This window comes from Fusarium vanettenii (genome assembly GCF_000151355.1).
Source record: "Fusarium vanettenii 77-13-4 chromosome 4 genomic scaffold NECHAsca_19_chr4_3_0, whole genome shotgun sequence".
NCBI lineage: Eukaryota > Fungi > Ascomycota > Sordariomycetes > Hypocreales > Nectriaceae > Fusarium > Fusarium vanettenii.
In genome coordinates this window covers 236974-250787 of record NW_003315866.1, presented here as the reverse complement: position 1 = coordinate 250787, position 13814 = coordinate 236974, and the positions used below count along the sequence as shown (strand labels likewise).

The 13814-nt window shown below is 51.0% G+C and overlaps 4 protein-coding genes across 4 annotated transcripts; 1 reads left to right on the top strand and 3 right to left on the bottom strand.

Moving 5' to 3' along the window:
• Nucleotides 1-231: 231 nt before the first annotated feature.
• NECHADRAFT_93043 (uncharacterized protein) lies at nt 232-2819 on the bottom strand (the record flags this gene model as incomplete). The annotated part of the gene is made up of 2 exons (XM_003045424.1): nt 232-2638; nt 2758-2819. The coding sequence occupies 2 exons, from the start codon at nt 2817-2819 to the stop codon at nt 232-234; spliced, it is 2469 nt and encodes an 822-aa protein (XP_003045470.1).
• A 411-nt stretch (nt 2820-3230) lies between these two features.
• Nucleotides 3231-7610, bottom strand: NECHADRAFT_100285 (uncharacterized protein; the record flags this gene model as incomplete). Its single annotated transcript, XM_003045423.1, has 1 exon — nt 3231-7610. One exon carries the CDS (start codon nt 7608-7610, stop codon nt 3231-3233), a length of 4380 nt encoding a protein of 1459 aa, XP_003045469.1.
• A 715-nt stretch (nt 7611-8325) lies between these two features.
• NECHADRAFT_60550 (uncharacterized protein) lies at nt 8326-9257 on the bottom strand. Its single transcript, XM_003045422.1, has 2 exons — nt 8736-9257; nt 8326-8685 (listed from the first exon to the last, which is right to left on the bottom strand). Exons 1-2 carry the CDS (start codon nt 9132-9134, stop codon nt 8395-8397), a joined length of 690 nt encoding a protein of 229 aa, XP_003045468.1. The 5' UTR covers nt 9135-9257; the 3' UTR covers nt 8326-8394.
• Nucleotides 9258-10382: 1125 nt separating this feature from the next.
• Nucleotides 10383-13275, top strand: NECHADRAFT_93040 (uncharacterized protein; the record flags this gene model as incomplete). Its single annotated transcript, XM_003045558.1, has 8 exons — nt 10383-10528; nt 10576-12134; nt 12275-12372; nt 12426-12474; nt 12506-12572; nt 12650-12670; nt 12881-13096; nt 13146-13275. 8 exons carry the CDS (start codon nt 10383-10385, stop codon nt 13273-13275), a joined length of 2286 nt encoding a protein of 761 aa, XP_003045604.1.
• Between the last annotated feature and the right edge of the window lie 539 nt (nt 13276-13814).

Genomic DNA, 13814 nt, shown 5'->3' with positions numbered 1-13814 from the left:
CTTCAACTCTAGGGTAGTGCTATTTCAAGCCGAGTAGCACTTCGTCAGCTCAGTGGCGGTTGAGATGGAAAGTCACAGAAGCGTGATTTCGGCTTTTGCCATGTTTTCAAATATTCACACGAGAAGGGCTTACAGATTTGTCTTTATCTTGTTGCCAATATTAGCAACATGGCTATTTCAAATCCCATGCAGACAAATCGTAGGCATCGGATCTTACGCGTAAACTTGTAGCTACACTCTCCAATTGAAATCAATGTCAAAGAATCCCTTCTCAGGTACTTTGAAGTGAGAACATGGCACCGGCTTCTTCTGAGAATCTAGAAATCCACCTCTATCGACTCCCTCATTGCCAATTCGATTCCCCCACCAATCCAATACCACCCCTGGATGCTGCAGCGCAAAGTACATGACCAACCCGGAGATTCCAATGGCCGCGCTGAATGAACTCGTCAACACGTACGCGTACTTTTCCCACCACTCCGTGTACCGTCGTTTGATGTAGTAGTTGAAGACGAATGCCAACAGAACGCCTCCTTGGATGTAGCTCCAGTTGAAGGGTGCCCATCCCAGTGGTCCAGCCAGAAAGATGGGTGAGTTGACGTTCTTCCAGAATGATCGTGGCCACCGTTTTCCAAGGTAGTAGACGACAATTGGAAAGACAAGGCCAAGCGGCATGAGGTATGTGATGACAGCGTAGGGAGCTCCAGGACCGAATAAACGTCTGGGACCGATACATCCCCACATAACTGTCGACATGAAGAAGGAATGTGTGTGAGGACAAGTGAAGCGATCTTTTTGTCTCTCTGAACAAACATCGTCAACGTTGCGTAGAACCCAGTGGTTGACTCCAAGCGCGACAAAACCTGCTAGGACAGTCGCCCAGACCTGGGCTGCAAATGCCCACCGGGGAGGAATCTTTGCGTAGTGGGCTAGCTTCAGATCTGAGAGGAAGTTGACGGATTGGTGTGTCGACATGAAGCTGAACATTTTGAAGATCATGTTTGGGATTGCTCTCCCTTCTAGGACGTAGCCGCCAATGACCATGGCTAGGAAGGCTGTTGAGATTTGAATGTTGGTGATGGCCGTAAGAATACCAAGAGGAATCTGCAAGATTGCTGTAAAAACGAGGGCGAGAAATATGCCCCATATAGGCATATCTGTAGGCCAGGCTGTGACAGAAACGCAAGCCATGACAAAGGCGAGGACGAGGATGATCAAGTACCACCAGTGAGGACACTCTGGGTAGACACTCATCAACCTGTTGTGCACATCTTTAAACTCTTCTTCTCTCGACTTGCCGGACCAAAAAGCCTTGAGGCCACTCATCAAGTCATGACGATGCCAGAGATAGATGTGTACAGGAAGGCAAATCCAGACCATGAATACAGCCACGTAATTGAGTGATTGAGTCGTGTTGACTAACGGCGGGCTGTATTCATAGTAGGCTGTTTCGTTGAGGGTGAACTTTGGACTCAAAATGCGAGAGACGTTGTAGATGTTGCCCGTGTTATCGTAAATCTTGTTGCCATTGATGGGAAAGCATCCGCCCTTCCAGACATTGTTGAAGTACATGAACGGTGCAACGAGGAATCCAGCCAATGCCATTCCGCTCGCAAAGTTGATGACTGTAAATAAAGGCATGATGATGGGATCGACCATGTACGTCAACATGTTCCAGTCAAGCGATGGTAGTAGATTCAGGCCGAGACCGCATGTTGCTCCTGCTACCAGGGCGAGGGTGACGTTGCCGGGAGATATCCAGGTTGGCCAGTTGAAGAGCGCAATGCCGGTGAAGAGGTAGTTTGGGATCCAATAGTACAAGAACATGGCGCCGAATGCGATGTAGAAGAATGTGTATCTTGATACCGTCCACCCATTTGCGCTTCGTCCTACTTCTCCATCGTCGTTGAACAACGCCTTTGTTAGTCCAATGTTGGCCAACCCCTTGGGCCAGATCATTGGGGCTGGGTAGACGAGGAATTGACGAGCCATTCCGGCGCAACCGTACCCGATGAGCTGGGTTGACAGCAGGGTGGTTATCTGCCAAGGGATGCTATTGGCAAGGACCGTTTCTCCGTAGAAACGGTCCAGCTTCAGGACCTGGATGATTCCAACGATGTATGCGCCTGTAGAACCACCTCCAAAGGAAACGTTTGTCATGATTGCGATGAGAACATGTTCCTTCTGGTTGAACGGTCCTGGATTGAGCGAGAACTCCCAAGATAGTATCCGAAACTTCTTTTCAGGAAGCCATCTAGCCATCAACAGGCCCAATGGCATGGACAACAACTGAGCGACATAGGTCGAAATCTCAATCGGCGGCATCCTTAATGAGAAGAACTGACATATTGCCGTCCCGCAGATGGTAAACAGCGTCCCCAGTATAAACACCCTAAACGTCCCCACGGGTAAGGAGGGATCATCAGTAGGATCGACGACGGCTCGGACTTCGGGATAGATGGAGTTGTTGAGCATCAGGTCCTTTTGCTCTTCAAAGTCGGCAAAGATGCTCCGCGCGAGTTCCGGGTCGGCGTCATTGCTGTTGTTGAGATATGATCGTGCTCGGTCGAGGACTTCATGGGGGAAGTTTTGATCTCGTTCGTGTTCTTTGAGTAGGATCTTGAGCTTTTCGATTAGACTTGGTTCGGAGGTATCGGCGTCAAGGGCTTGATCTTTGAGCTCTGTGGCAATGGTTTTGCTTTTATGGGGTGATGTCGAATCATTTGATATCGCGTCGTTTGATATCACAGCCTTTACCTCCTCTGGTTCCATCTTGAATACGATTCTAGAAAGAAGAACAATGAACAAAATCGGTTCATCAAGGTTGTGTGAAGTTCTGTCCAGAGCTCTTATGCACGATGGCGACATTCCCAACAGAATAAGCTTCTCAAGATTTCACGATAACCGCCCGGAGGCTGGAGTATATGAGCGATAATGTACAATGATAAAGCCAAGATACTTGTCGCTGGAAAATCGAAACTCAGAATAGCATGATAAACCTCCCTCGGGTGGTTGACGGGGCTGGCGCAAGGGCTTTAGAAGTCGGGGGCCCATTGAGATACCGCCTCAAGAGGGTGACAGCTTCTGTAAGTTGATGATGAAGAAACCATTCTTTCTCATGGTTGTAGATGAAAGACCAAACAAGATCTATGGCCTTTTGACGCAACGAACATTGTAATTGTTCGGCATGAAGAAAACAAACAACATCACTTTTCCACTCCACCAGATATCTACCTCAGATTCCTCGCCGGTCCACACTCAACAACCCTTCCATGATCCAGACGCAAGCACCAGTTTGCATCCTCCACAGCCTCTAGACGATGAACAATCGTGATGACAGTGCTGTTCTTTAGTTCCTGTCTCAAGATGCGCTGAACCGTCGCCGCGGTACCACGATCGATAGACGCAGTAGCCTCATCCAGAATCACAAGTCCACTCCTTCGCAAGACGGCTCGTCCGATACCTACCAGCTGCCTCTGTCCTTGACTCAGGTTTTTGCCTCCAGCGTCAATCTGAGAGTCCAGACTCCATTCTTCACCAAGGACACGGTGGATGGCATTCGTGCACTCTTCATCTGAAAACTCCCCGGATGGATCGATGTTATCGCGCAACGTACCGGGGAAGAGAGTCGGGTCTTGCTGGATGAAAGTGACACGGTTACGTAGAGCCGTTCGGTCAACTTGTGAGAGGTCTACGCTTCCGATCTTGACGGAGCCCTCCGCAGGGGCTCGCGTTGCCAAGAGAGCGTTGGCGAGGGTTGATTTGCCTGATCCAGTTCGACCTAGGACCGCACAGGTTGAACCACCAGGGATTTCGAATGTAACATGTTCCAGGACAGATGGAAGATGATCGTCGTACTTGAACGACATGGAATCGAAGCAAACGTTATCACAAGGTCGAGGCCAATCCTTGGGTGGTTCGATATCACCATTAGGCTCTTCAGGAATCCGGTTCAACGCATCAACTCGCTCCAGAGACACAGCATCCAACTGCAGAGCCGCAAACTTCTCACACAGCTGCTGGACCGCACTCATGGCAATGTTTGTCTGCGTCAAGACGAAACCGACGGCGCTTGCTGGTGTCCCCATGTACACCATCGACAAGACCAGGACGGTTCGCATGACAGATGACGACATGCCGAGTCTGCAGTCTAGCCAAAAGGCCATGCTCCAGAAGAAGTGGTCCTGCTTCTGAAAGTCGTCGACTGCCTCGAGGTGTCTGTCCTGGAACCGACCTTCAACCTTCAACGCCCGGATCGTAACTAGCCCGTCCTGCATGACACCGATATTGGCAATGATCGGAGTGAGATATCTCATCTCCATGCGGCGAAGACAGCGGGAAACAGGTACGTAAATCCGGAAGAAGTAGACAAATAGAAGTGCCACGGCGACCAAAATGATGACGAGGAAAACCTGGTGCGTCATGATGGCGACAAGACTCAAAGCCAGAGCAATGAGGTTATACACAAACGCTTCCAGCGGTGCCAGGATTCCACCGTCCACCATGCCCATGTCGGAGATTAGGCGGTTCTTGAGTTGTCCCGTCGGGGTCGTGTCGTGGTATCGGAAAGAAGCCTTGCTCACCTTTTCGATGGCGATCCTGAACAGTCCGCGAGCGGCGTTGATGCTGATAGATGCCAGGAGGATCTGAGCGATGGCGAACGACACGATCTGCGCGAGGGAGAGACCACCAAGGACACCGAGCCAAGGAGAAGGGTGTTGACCAGGATCGGGAAGACCCCAGTAACCGCTTGTCACCGAGTCCTCGAGGTTGACAGACTCGGAGCCCCATGCTTCGAGGAGACCAGCTCGAGCAATGTCGCACCATCGAGAGAAGCTGTAAAAGACGGCCAGAGAGATCCAGAGATGCCATCCTCCAGCGCCCATATACTTGATATAGATGGACAAGGGGATGGCTCCAGACTCAGTAACGTGTTCCGGCACATCTTTGACTCCGGGGATATCCTCAGCAGGGTGATCTTGATGAATCTCGTGGGCTTGATTTCCGGCAGGGCCCGAGTCGACGTGATGAGGGTGCTCCAGTTCTTCTTTAAGCTCTTGGGGCGTCAAGACGTGAGCGTAACCGTTGGTGATGTCGATGACCTGATCAGCATGCTTGAGAACCAAATCATCTCTATGCGTGACAAGAACAATAATTCGATCCTCGGCCAGAGGTCCTCGAAGGAAACGTTGAACGATGGATCTCGCGGTATCATGATCCAAAGCAGCAAGAGGGTCATCTAGAAGAAGAATGCGACAACGACCGTAAACAGCTCTAGCCAAAGCCACACGAGCTTTTTGCCCTCCAGAGAGACCGATACCTCCCTCTTCAAGCTTGGTTCGATCACCATCTGGAAGTGTGGCAAAGTCGGGAACCAGGGCACATGCATTGATGACATCTCGATATCGTGCCGAGTCAAAGGGTTCGTGAAAGATGATGTTTTCGCGGATCGTCTTGTTCTGCAGCCAGGGGAGTTGCTGAGCATATGCAATAGGCTCATCAGGTCGGGAGAAGAGACCTCTTCGATGCTCCATCTCGTTGAGAATCGCAAGGAGCAAGCTGGATTTTCCAGAGCCAACCTTGCCTCTAACAACAGTAAGACCAGTAGTAATCTTAAGTGTAAGGTCCCTGAGGACGAGGTGTTCAGTAGCAGGTCGCGAAAAGGAGGCGTCGGAAAGTTCAATGTCCTTGGTAGAGGATCCGCTGAAGGCATCTTCGTCTCTGTCTGGTTCAGACATGTACTTGTTGACTCGGTCGACTGGGATTGTTGCCTTCCAGTAAGCAGAGATCAAGTCAAATGCCTCCTTTGTTCCAGACTCGAGCTGTGCAAAGAGTTGAAGCGAAGGCCAGATGACATCGTTAGGAAGACCCTGTCCAAGGACGAGCGTGTAAAGACAGATGCTCGCAAAGGGATAAGTAGCTCCCCCAAGAACATTAATCGTCGAAATGGCAGCATTGACAAATGAAATGTGCAGACGCTTCCTCATTTCCAGGTCACGGAACCTCATGATCCTCTCACTCCAAGAAGAAGTCCACCCATTGAGCTTGAGTGGACGACTAGCCTCAACAAAGTGCGCCACAGCTTGTGCTCTCCGATCTGAGTGAGCAGTTCGCTGTCGCTCTAGCTTGATGACCTGCTTGACGAGGAGAGAGTTGCAACAGAGGAAGAGAACCATAAAGCCGAAGCCCACGCATGAAGGCCAACCCATGATGTCGATGAGGTAGTAGACAGTGACTATGACCTTGATTGGCTGGGCGATTACCTTGGGGAACTCCCAGAACCGCTGCGATATCTCGTAGGTGTCGCCGCGGACCAGGTTGACCACCTTGGCGTTGGAAGCCTGGTTGTTTGGTGCTTCTGGAGTAATAGGCTTGTACTTTTTGCGACCAAAGCATCCGTTAAAGAATTGCTTGACCTTGTCCAGGCGAGTAGGATGAGCGTTGACTTGGTCCTCTCCAGCAGAAGGATCCTTCTCGGTCATCTCAGACCCAGGAACAGCACGAGTCAAGAGTTTACCAAACAGCCCGATAAACGTCTCTCCACGACATCTCTCATACGCCTTGCGAGAGTACCATCCCGAAGTGGTCTTTGAGACTTGACGGATGGTGTCGATGGCGAGCATCACCACACACCAGAGACCAGCCTCTGCAGGGTCGTTGTCGTCGAGGGCGCGGTACAGTTTGCTCGTAAGACGAAGATTTGAAACTTCAGAGACGCGCTCGACAATGGCGAGGAGAGTAGAGATGAAGAGGTCGAGACCGTTGGCCTCGATGAGGCATGGGAGGAGTTTGCCCTTGAGCTCGCGAAAGGCCATGTATAGCCGAAAGTGCTGAAAGTCGTGAGGCAGCTGCCAAACATCTTCAACAGAAATCTCTCTCTTGCGGCAGATTTTAGCAAGAGGATACACCCAGGTGACGGTCCAGAATTGGAAGAGGGTGAGGTTGTCTTCCGGGCTGCGGAGAAGATTGGTAGGATCGCGTTTGGTGCTTCCAATATCTGAAGCTCCCCAGGATTGATTTCGAAGAGGCATATTGCCAATGATGAGGATAGCGACGAGTGTCAAAATAAATCGAATAGTTTGAAAGACGTTGAGGTTGATTGTCTTGAAGTTGATGTAGTGAGCAGCGCAAATGACGAGTGTTGCCAACATCATGAGGAGATATTGAATAAACAATAACCTCGGGGTTTTTGTCGGACGGTCGAATAGCGTGACGAGCATCGCCACAGTCCATGGCGTAATATCCAGAAATGAAATAGGTAGCCGAGGGTTAAGGATAGCAGAGCTAACAGCCAGAGCGAGTCCAAGAAAGCTAATGACCATCAAGCAAGGCGTCCAAAAAGTCCACCGCTTGCCATTCTTCTGGCGAAGCCCAGTCTCTTGGGCAAAAGGCTTGAGCCATCTCGGCGTAAGGTATCGTAGAGGTTTGAGGAATATGTAGATGAGGAAAATGATGAAAGACGTGATGTTGAGGGCGAGGAGGATTCCAGCGTCACGTCCGGATAGTGAGCTCACCCAGGTCTGAAAGCTCTGTTGGTCAAATGCGAGGACAGAATCGGTAGGGAGTTGTCTGGAGGTTCCAGAGATGTATGAAATGTTTGTAGACGCCATTGTGATAGATTCTGAATAGACAGATGCCGTGTTGATAAACGTTGTGTTGCTTGGAACTGCTGGTTTGACAGCCTGCATGTGTGTTAACAGCAGAAATCCATCGATCTTGAACGGTTGGGGACAATGTAAGAGAGGAATTTTGGAAAACAAAAGTAAAGGACAAATGAAAGGGTGAGTCAACGTTGAGTTTACTGACATTGATAATTTACCTGCAACACAAAAGTATAGACTTGACTGAAGCCGAAAGGTTCAGCGCTCAGCGGTCGCGTACCAGATACAAACAACACGAGACTCTAAACTCAAAAAATTCACACAAAAGACAAAAGACAAACGGCAGAACGATCCATTGGAGCAAGACAAACAGATTCAATGGCGTCGCGATGGTCAATTGAACGCACTTCAACAACCACACAAAGCTTTGAACAGCTTCGGTGAAGAGTTGAAGCTTCAGAAGAGAACCCCTCAGCGGTGTGAATTCTCGCGAGAGAACCAACCGCGCCGCGATAGCCATTGTCCAATGATCCAGGGTGCTGTGGAGAAAAACGTGGGTTGAAGGAGTGAGACGGCGTGGATCATGGCCGGAAGGGGTTTGGTATGGAGTTGGGATGGCGGTTAAAGAGTTGTGCTTATGAATATCGTCGTCGCATGTTGGGACGATGGAAGTCGAATGGTGCTGGTGATAAGAGGTACAGGCACGTTGCAATGAGACAGCCAGTATCTTTCAAAGACCCATTTTGAATTGTTCGCTTGCAAATACGAGTACATTCCATTCATTAACCTCCATCTAAACCATCAAAGCACCTCCAGCAAACGCTATGGCAAGGAGAGTGATGAATCCAGCACCACTCGCTGAGAAAGCCTGCAGAGCCGCGGCAGCATCAGCAGACTCGGTGGAAGAAGCAGCTGAGCTAGTGGCAGAAGAGCTCGCAGAGCCGGTCTCAGAGCTGCTGTTGCTGCTGTCGCCGACGAGAGCCTCGAGAGCCTTGTCGTCGGTGAAGTAGGCCTTTACCGAGGAGGCGTTTCTGCACTCGCTGGGGGGCTCGGCCTTTCCCTTGACAAAGTTGGCGGCGATGCACTGTTGAACGTTAAAAACGGTGGACTTTTTCAAGACGAGAAAATACGTACCTGGTAGAGGAGACCATCGACGGCAGAAGAAACAACATTAACCCATCCCTTCTTGCCAACATACTTTTCCGGCACGGTAACCTGAGGCTGACAGAAATCACCAAGTCCACTCTGCTGAACGATGGGAAACAGCTGCTCCCAATCACCGTCGGCTTTCTCGTCCGTGGTGACGCGGAACAGCCAGTTGCCCTGCTGATGGGTAGAGCGGACGGCGATGGCCTCTCCGCCGACGTGAAAGTCGACGGTGTCGGCCTTAGAGAGGTCGGGGGTGAAACCGCCGCAGGGGGCCTTGTCTTCGTCGTCGTCCTTGAAACCGATCGAGTCTGGGTACTTGAGCTCAAAGTGGGCGAGGGAGATGCCGCAGAGGGCGGCGGCGGAGAGGAGGAGAGAGGAGCGCATTGTGATGGTATTGAAGAAGCGCTGAGGTGCGAGAAGTGGAATGCGAGAGAGGTGAGGATGAGAGGGAGTTGGCGATGCGAGATAAATGTGGGTGGCTGAGAGTTTTTGTAGCTGCGGAAATCGGCAACAGGAGCTACTGCAGTGTTGGCAAGTGCCTGAGAACGGGTCAAGCGCGTTATTGGCTTCAGCTCGTTAATTAACGAGACGGGAGGGAGTGTGGTTCATGTTTGACGGGGCAAGGGTGTGCATCATAATTGCAGCAGTGAATTGGACTGGACTCGGCTCTCGAAGTCATCATGAGAAGTACGTCATTGAGGCTACGAGAAGACATGATGGCGGCAATGGATCGTGTCTATGGATGCGTCAATTGAAGAAATATTCTATACATTTCTTCTCTACAAGTCTCAGTCTTCTTTAGGAATTACGATTGCGATTCTTACAGCCATCTCAACCGTGATTACTGCAAGACAAGCGAAGCTCTCGCAAACCATCACCAACCTTGATGGTGGAGAGGCCGTTTACCCCAAAGAATGACACCCCTGCAAAGCCGGGGGCTAAAGTGCAGGGTCCAATCAAGAGCCGCGTGCACGGGCCTTGAGGGTGTTTGAGCAAGTTTCCCAACTCTAGTGCAAGAGTGAGGGCATTTTCGTTTGCGAGAGACTTGAAAGGGTCTGGCTTTTTGCTCGGCTACACGGCATATTTACAGTAGAAACACGGATGAGACGGATGAACTTATATTGAAGAAAGAGGCGCAATATTGACTAATTTTGGTGAATTTTCCTGTCCCTTCCATGTCCTCTATCCTGTCTTTGGCGCTGTGGCCATCCACGGTCTAGATCGACTACCAATATCAGACACGGCTTATCAAATTGACCACCATCTTTCCTGACTCTCTCGTCTCGCGGGGTTCTTCCAAGTTACATCCAACATCAGCGCTTCTCTTCTACGGATCCTCCGTCTTCCGTGTCTCGTCGTTGCTTACCACCAGTCTGACAGCTGAATCAACCTGCTCAATCACTCTCACTCTCCCACGGTCACTGCTCGGCACGTCATCTAGCCGAGGACTTTACTACTCTCCCCGCAGCGGTCATGAACAGGTCCACAGCATAATGGCTATCTGAGCAGCATCTGCATTTGCGCTCCATCTAGACCTCTTCACCTGATCTACACCTTGCTTTCAAGACGCTGGCCGTCCCCGCGTTGCAAACAACCACTTCTATCCTTGGTTCAAGTCCATCATAGTCCACCATGGATATGGACCACATGCATCATGACCCCGGCCTGGGCATGGAGACAAACTATGCCTTTGCCCGGGGATACTGGTACTCCATCGCCGGCGTTGTCGGTGCCCTGGCTGCTGTCCGCGGCATCAACTACCTAGATGCTCGACAAAGGTGAGCATCACCCTCTGCCCCCTTCCATCTCAAGCTGACTCGAACAGACTAAAAGCATGTCGCGATCCCTCAGTCGACCATCCTACCCGTCCTCATGGCCCTCTTAGCCAGGCTTGGGCCACAGCAACCGCCATCTTCCGCGAGATAGGCCATCCGCAGTACTACATCCGCCTCCACGGTCTCCAATGGGCTACACCACTTCCCCTTGGTCGAATATGGGTTCTCGCTTGCTACTGGGCCGTCGTCGTCTACCTCATGAGCTGGAACGTCTCCAAGAACGACGTATACTACTGGGAGCGCATCGGATATCGCAACGCCTGGGTAACTCTCACGCAGTTCCCACTACTGTACCTCCTCTCGACAAAGGTCAACGTCATTGGCTTCCTCATCGGTACCAGTCATGAAAGGCTCAACTGGCTGCATCGGTGGGTTGCACGAACCATGTTTGTGACAGCGACGGTTCATGGCTTCCACTTCTGGACCATGTGGGTTCGCGCCGAATTTCTCGACTACGCCCTTGAGATCATGCCGTTGGTCAAATACGGACTCGCAGCCTGGGCGATACTACTCTGGAACGTTGTTACAGGCATCGTGCCTATTCGGAGGCTTTCGTATGAGATTTGGGTAGCTCAGCATGTGCTAACCAGCATCATCATGTTGTGGTTGTTACACAAGCATATCCCTGCAAACGCCCGGTGGTTGCTGTGGATGAGCATCTCGTTTCTTGTGTTTGACCGCGCCATGAGATGGATACTCTTACTTTGGCGGAATGTTCGCATTCGATCAAACGCATCAGCTTGCCAGGGGATGAAGCATCTAGGACATCGGGTGGCTGCCCGAGTTGTCGGGCCTTCAACAACTGTCATCACCATCAAGGACGTTCACTTTGAGTGGAAAGCTGGCCAGCACATCTACCTCTGGCTTCCTCGCTTAGGACCATTTGAGGCCCATCCTTACACCATCGCCTGTGCACACAAAATCGAGGGCACATGCTGCTGCAACAGCATACAACTGGTCGTCCGGGCGCATAACGGCTTCTCGAAACGAATTCACCAATACGCGACCAAAAATCCATCATCGGAGCTCACAGGCTTCGTATCAGGGCCTTACGGCGTTCCTCCGCGATGGGATATTTTCGAGACGCTGGTACTTATCGGAGCATCAACCGGAGCGAGCTTTGTTGTCCCCATTCTTGAATGCGTGGCCGATGCACAAAAGGCCAACTGTACACGAAGAGTAGAGGTCATGTTGATGGCCAGAACCCCAGAAGAGATCCAGTATTACGTCGAAAGGGCCAAAGAAGCAGGGCGAATGGTGAGGGCCAAGGGCGTGACAGTGAGCATCCACGTTGCAATAACAGGAGCCAGCAAACCGATTGCTTCACCAGAGCCTCAAAGCCAAAGCGACTCGGACGAGATCCAACCTGCAAAGACAGGTTGTTGCTGCAGCGCCCCATCAGCAAAGACGCCCGATGAAAAGGCATGTTCTAGCAAATCCTCATCAACGCCAGACCTCATACGCCAATACACAAGTCGACCTGATATCGAGGCCCTTATCCGTGAACCCGTGGAGCAGGCCTGGGGCGAGACGGGGGTCGTTGTTTGCGGTGGGCGAGAGATTGTCGCACGGACGAGGAATTGCGTGAGCCGCTTAAGCGACGAGAGGGCGGTACACAAGGGGACAGGGGCTCAGGGAATTGGATTGCATGTTGAAGAATACTCGTTCTAACCGGGATGTTGTTGATAGTGATATCATGGATATCCTTGGATGTGCATGTGCATGTTAGAGAAGAGCGCAGGACACGTAACGACAGCTTAACAAATAATGATGAAACCATCTACCGAGTACCAACCTCTCACATTTACCAAACAATTCAATGTTTGCTTCTTAATTCCAGACCAACCTGGAAAGCCTCCCTTATCCACTCACCCTGCCCCTGCCAGCTGGTCCCATCTCTGATTGGCTGCACACGTCTAGCGAAACCTCGTCCCCTCTTTTTGTTGTTTCCAGCCTCACCACCAAAACAAACCTCGGTCGGCTCACCGTCCTTGCTCAAGAGACAACTTCTCATCAAATTAAAATAAATGCACCAAAGAGCTCGCCCATGCCTCCTCGTCGAAGGCAGAGTCCTCTGCCGAGGGTGTACGCCCTGTTCAACGCGGGCGTGAGGCTGGTGGCGTGGTTGACTAGCCTTGCTGCTGTGCTCATGCTGGCGTATGTGGGAAAGGAGTGGCCATCAAAGAGTCAGGTCGTCGTCGCCGGCGCCCTAGGTGTGAGTTTTTCCTGCAAAAATATGTGTATTTCTCGCAAGTCTAACATAGTATAGTGCGCCATTGCCATGCTCAACGATAGCTGGGACATGCTGGCCACCACCGACGCCTCTATGGTAGTCCCGCGCCTCGCCGCGTCACGAAGAGTCCTGCACGACCTCTTCTCCATGGCTCTCTGTGTCGGCGGCATCATCATGATGTGGGTATCCAACATCAGCCTCTCATCAGAAAAGACTTCGGAGCAGCGTCGCCAAGAGAAGTGGATCATGATGGCCCTCTGGACGCTGATCGCCGTAGTGTGAGTTTCCCTTCCCTTTTGATCTTCATTGTTGCTAATGAGTTTTTAGTGCGTGGAGGTTGATCTTTGCGGTTTGGGGATGTGTGGATTGTTCTGGTGATGCTAGACGAGCAGCAAGAAGAAGACAAAGACGGCGAAGGAGGAGAAACGACCCTTGGGATCAGATGGGTATACTATGACGATGCAAGGAGTTAATGAACGATAAAGAGAAGATACGAAAAGGATAGGCATCGACACACGCGGTTTCTCGAAGACAGCTTTTTTGACGACAACCATCAGATATCGGCGTTTTTGCATTTTGAAGCATACGACTGGCGATCACGAGAAACGTGATGATATTTTTGAGACAGAGAGAAGGTAGACTAATATTACGACTGAGCTTAGTCTCACATCATTTAAAGTGCCAATATCTACGGCTATATACGAGATGTTCGTTACTCTTCGGTCTGTTCAAAGGGCAAACCATGTCTGCCTAACAAGCGAGAGGGTTCTCGACGCAAAGGCATCAACACAAACACTATTCAACACGGCAGGCAGCAGCATCTAACAAGCTCCCTCGGACGCATGGTAACCCAACAAACCCTGTTCACAAATGGTCATTATAAACGGTGACTTGCCCTCGGTTCTAACAATGACAACAACTTGGCCCTTTCATGCTCGAGGGGCCTTGATCCAACGGGATGAAGGTGAGATACGGAGACGCGACAGGGTCAATGGT

Coding starts and splice junctions, on each gene's coding strand:
- NECHADRAFT_60550 (XM_003045422.1), bottom strand. CDS start 9,134: ATGCGCTCCTCTCTCCTCCTCTCCGCCGCCGCCCTCTGCGGCATCTCC. Junction 8,686..8,735: donor TCGATGGTCTCCTCTACCAG/GTACGTATTTTC, acceptor AACGTTCAACAG/TGCATCGCCGCCAACTTTGT.